Here is a 4,948-nt window from a genome sequence, read left to right on the forward strand (position 1 = left end):
GGGTCAAAATCCGCCATTAGCATCTAATGTGACCCAACTGTTACTTTGCACACCAGCATTCCCAAATGTTGACTAACTCCCTAAATTTCCAAATATTTCGCTAGAGTTTCCCTTGTAATTGGGCCTATCCACCTGCCAGAGAATCCCAAAATCAGTCCTAACAACATAACCACAACACAACGATGTAAAACAATGGAAACAACACCGACCACAATGCCATAAACATTACACTACCAAGAAGGAGAATCCTTAACATAAGTTATACATGGGAAACAATATTTGTAGAAAGTTAGCTTTTAACATCATGGACACAATTACATAGCTATTCAAATAAATCAGGACACTTCTTATTCATCTCTTCCTCGGCTTCCCAGGTGGCCTCTTTGACTTGTTGGTTTCACCATAACACTTTCACGGAGGCAATCTCTTTGTTTCTCAGCTTCCGGACTTGCCTATCAAGAATGGCAATTGGAATCTCTTCATAAGTCAATTCCTCATTAACCTCTATAGTCTCAATCGGAAAAATAAGCGACGTATCTCCAACCACCTTCTTCAACATGGATACATGAAACACCGGGTGCACTAAAGACATCTCTGGAGGTAGTTCTAGCCTATAAGCCACCTGACCAATCCTATGAGTGATTCAATACTGTCCGATGTACCTCGGACTCAATTTCCATTTCTTACCAAACCGCATTACACCCTTCATAGGGGAAACCTTCAAGAATGCCCAATCATCTTCTTTAAACTCCAAATCCCTACGACGCACATCCGAATAGGACTTTTGATGATTCTGAGTAGTTTTCAACTGTTCTATAATGATCTTAACCTTCTCCATAGCCTGATGCATGAGGTCCAGCCCTATCAGTTCTACTTCCCCAATCTCGAACCACCCAATGGGAGTTCTACATCTCCTACCATATAAAGCCTCGAACGGTGCCATCTGAATGCTAGCATGATAACTGTTGTTGTAGGCAAACTCTATGAGCGACAAATGATCATCCCAGCTACCCCTGAAGTCAAGAACACAAGCTCGCAACATATCCTCAAGCATCTGAATAGTCCGCTCTGCCAGCCCGTCAGTCTTCGAGTGAAAGGCTGTACTAAGATTCACCTGAGTACCCAAACCTTGCTAAAACTTCTTCCAAAAATTAGTCGTGAATTGTTCCCCCCGATCAGAAATGATAGAAACTGAAGTGCCATGTAACCTGACTATTTCTTTGATATACAACTGAGCATACAGTTCCGCTGTGTCGGTAGCCTTAACCGGCAAGAAGTGTGCTAATTTCGGGAGTTGGTCCACAATTACCCAAATCAAGTCGAACTTATGAGGAGTGCGAGGTAGTCCAACCACAAAGTACATATTAATCATTTTCCACTTCCACATTGGAGTTTCTATGTTCTGTGCCAACCCACCGGGCCTTTGGTGTTCGGCCTTCACTTGCTGACAATTTGGACATCTCGCCACAAAGTACGCTACATTCCTCTTCATATCATTCCACCAATAGACCTCCCTAAGATCATGATACATTTTTGTAGAGCTCGGGTGCACGGAGTACCTCGAAGTTTAAGCCTCGATCATGATTCTCTCCCGGAGACCATCTACATTTGGAACACATAGATGCCCTTGGTACCTTAGTGTACCATCACCCATGCCAAGAGAAAAGGCCATGGTCTTATGTTTATGAATCCCCTCCTTCAATTGCACCAACAATGGATCATTGTATTGCTTCTCCTTGACTTCCACCACAAGCAATGATTCATCTCTAATTTGCACAATCACTCCTCCTTCACTGGAATCCGCAAGACGAACTCCCAAACTAGCCAATCGATGAACCTCCTTGGCCAACAAACTTTGATATGCCTCCAAGTGGGCCAAACTACCCATAGATTTCCAGCTAAGAGCATCTGCTACAACATTAGCTTTCCCCGGATGATATAGAATATCGATGTTGTAATCCTTGAGTAACTCCAGCCATCTTCTCTGCCTCAGATTCAATTCCTTCTGTTTGAAAATATATTGAAGGCTCTTATGGTCCGTGAATACATCCACATAGACTCCATACAATGATGACGCCAAATCTTCAACGCAAAGACCACCGCTGCAAGTACTAAGTCATGTTGGATAGTTCTTTTCATGATTCTTGACTTGCCTAGAAGCACAAGCTATAACCTTGCCATGTTATATTAATACACACCCAAGTCCGATTCTTGAAGCATCACAATATACCACAAACCCATCAGTACGCTTTGGTAGGTCAACATCGGTGCCGTAGTCAATCTTGATTTCAACTTCTGGAAGATTCTTTCACAAGCATTTGACCGTTGGAACTTAACCGCCTTCTACGTCAATTTAGTCAACGGAGAGGCAAGAGTAGAGAAACCCTCCACAAACTTCCTATAATATCCAGATAATCCCAAGAAACTGCGAATCTCAGTTGGGGTAGTAGGTCTAGGCCAGTTCTTCACCGCTGAAATCTTCTGAGTATCAACCTTAATTCCTTCTTTGGAGACGACATGCCCCAAGAATGTAATAGATTCAAGCCAAAAATCATATTTCAAAAACTTCGCATACAACTAGTGTTGATGTAGAGTCCGTAGAACTGCCATGAGGTGATCGACATGGTCCTCCCGACTTCGTGAATATGCCAGAATATCGTCAATAAACACTATCATGAATAAGTCAAGGAAAGGCTTGAAGACTCAATTTATAAGATCCATGAAAGCTGCCGGGGCATTTGTTACCCAAAAGACATTACCAGAAATTCAAAGTGCCCATACCGGGTCCCGAAAGCTGTTCTTGGAATATCCTGCTCCCTGATCTTCAATTGGTGATATCCGAATCTTAAATCAATCTTGGAGAAATACTTAGCACCCTGTAATTGATCAAACAAGTCATCTATCCTTGGCAATGGGTACTTATTCTTGATCATGACCTTGTTGAGATACCAATAGTCAAACACATTCTCAGTGACCCATCCTTATTCCTTACAAAGAGAACCGGTACGCCCCAAGGTGACACACTCGGCCGAATAAAACCCTTCTCAGGCAAGTCCTTCAATTGTTCCTTTAGTTCCTTCAATTTTTCTGGTGCCATTTTGTAGGGTGGAATAAATATAGGCTGCATGCCTGGAATCACATCAATCCTGATGTCAATCTCCCTGTCTGGTGGGATCCCAGAGAGCTCATCCGGAAAGACCTCTGGAAATTCATTCACAATAGGCACGCACTCAAGTGTAGGTGCCTCAGTATTGGTGTCCGTAACCTGGACCAAATGGTAGATACACCCCTTGTTAATCATGTTCGTGGCCTTAAGGTAAGAAATAAACCTACCCTTCGACACCACATCCTCCTCTTTCCATTCAATCACTGACTCATTTGGAAATTCAAACCTAATGGTCATGGCTCGATAATCAATCTTAGCAAAACATGAATAAAGGTAGTCCATCCATATTATTACATTAAAATCAACCATCCCCAATTCTAGGAGATCGGCCAAGGTGTCCTGACCACGCACCGTGACAACACAATCCCTATAAACCCGTGCGGCCACAATAGACTCACCAACCGGAGTAGAAATAGAGAACGACTTATGAAGCTATTCCGGTTCTATCTCAAATTCCATAGCAATATAAGGAGTGACATATGACAAAGTGGAACCGGGATCAATAAGAACATATACATCATGGTACTGGACAGTCAATATACCTATGAATATATCCAGAGAAGCCTCTGAATCCCGATGCCTCCGCATAGCATAAAATCTGCTGGGTCCTCCCGAACTCTGTGCACCACCCCTAGCTGCACCACGCCCTGCGGGTGCTGGGGTGCCTCGAGCTAAAGAAAGAGCTGTGGATGTAGTAGCTGCAGAGCTAGCTGGCTGTGCCACACCTCTACCCATGATCCGGCGGGACGAGTAGCAATCCCTCTGAATGTGACCCCTCACACTGCACCCGTAGCATATAGGTAGGTCCATGAAGCAGACCCCAAAGTGCATCCTCTAACACTTAGGGCATGGGGACCTCCGCTACTACTGGAATCTCCCTCCAGGATGACCCTGCTGGTGGGGTCCCCTGTTGCCCTGACTGGGCCCGGATGGTGGTGCACTCATCGAAGACTGAGTGAATGACTGAGATGGCCCTGATGACCCTCCCCTAAATGCCATCCTACCACCACCAGAAGAACCACCCAAGTTGTCCGCGGTCCGAGCCTTGCTGCTACCCTCACGCTCCCTTATATTTTTTAGTTTATGATCCTCTGTAGCTTGAGCAAACGCCATCATCTTCCTATAGTTCATATCAGAACTCAAGGCAGAAGTAGCAGCTTCATTAATAACCAAGGGGCTATGGACCTGCACAAATCGATGCACTCTAGCTTCCACAATAGGCAACATGTGAATAGCATACTTGGACAGGCGTGCAAAATCCATATGGTACTCCCACACATTCATGCTAGCCTGCTTCAGGCTCTCAAACTCAGCGGCACAGGCCGCCTTAGTCTCGGCAGGCAAGAAATGATCCATAAAAGCATCAGTGAACTCACTCCACCTCGCCGGAGGGCTCCCCTCCTCACGAGACTCCTCCCACATCTCAAACCAAGAATAAGCCACTCCTTTCATGCGGTAGGTGGCCAACTTCACTCCCTCCGTCTCAGTAGCACGCATAACTCGAAGAGTCTTGTGCATCTCATCAATGAAATCCTGGGGGTCCTTCTCAGGGTCAGTACCTGTGAACACTGGAAGATCCAACTGGAGAAACCTATTCACCCTGCAACTAGCAGAATCCCCTAGCTGACTAGAAGAAGTAGGTGGAACATTTGATCTCTGGGCGTGGGAGGCCACTATCTGATCCAACATCTGTATGGCCCCCCTAAGATCCCCATCAGAAATAGTGGGACTAGAAGCTGGAGCTGGAGGTGGAACTGGAATATCAGTTGGAGGGACCGTTGC

General features: G+C 45.1%; 1 protein-coding gene across 1 annotated transcript; it reads right to left on the reverse strand.

Annotated features, from left to right (window-relative positions):
* Positions 1-2,929: 2,929 nt before the first annotated feature.
* Positions 2,930-3,448, reverse strand: LOC138893976 (uncharacterized). Its single transcript, XM_070178648.1, has one exon. The coding sequence runs from the start codon at positions 3,446-3,448 to the stop codon at positions 2,930-2,932; it is 519 nt and encodes a 172-aa protein (XP_070034749.1).
* Between the last annotated feature and the right edge of the window lie 1,500 nt (positions 3,449-4,948).

Source organism: Nicotiana tomentosiformis, chromosome 6, assembly GCF_000390325.3.
Source record: "Nicotiana tomentosiformis chromosome 6, ASM39032v3, whole genome shotgun sequence".
NCBI classification, from domain to species: Eukaryota; Viridiplantae; Streptophyta; class Magnoliopsida; order Solanales; family Solanaceae; genus Nicotiana; species Nicotiana tomentosiformis.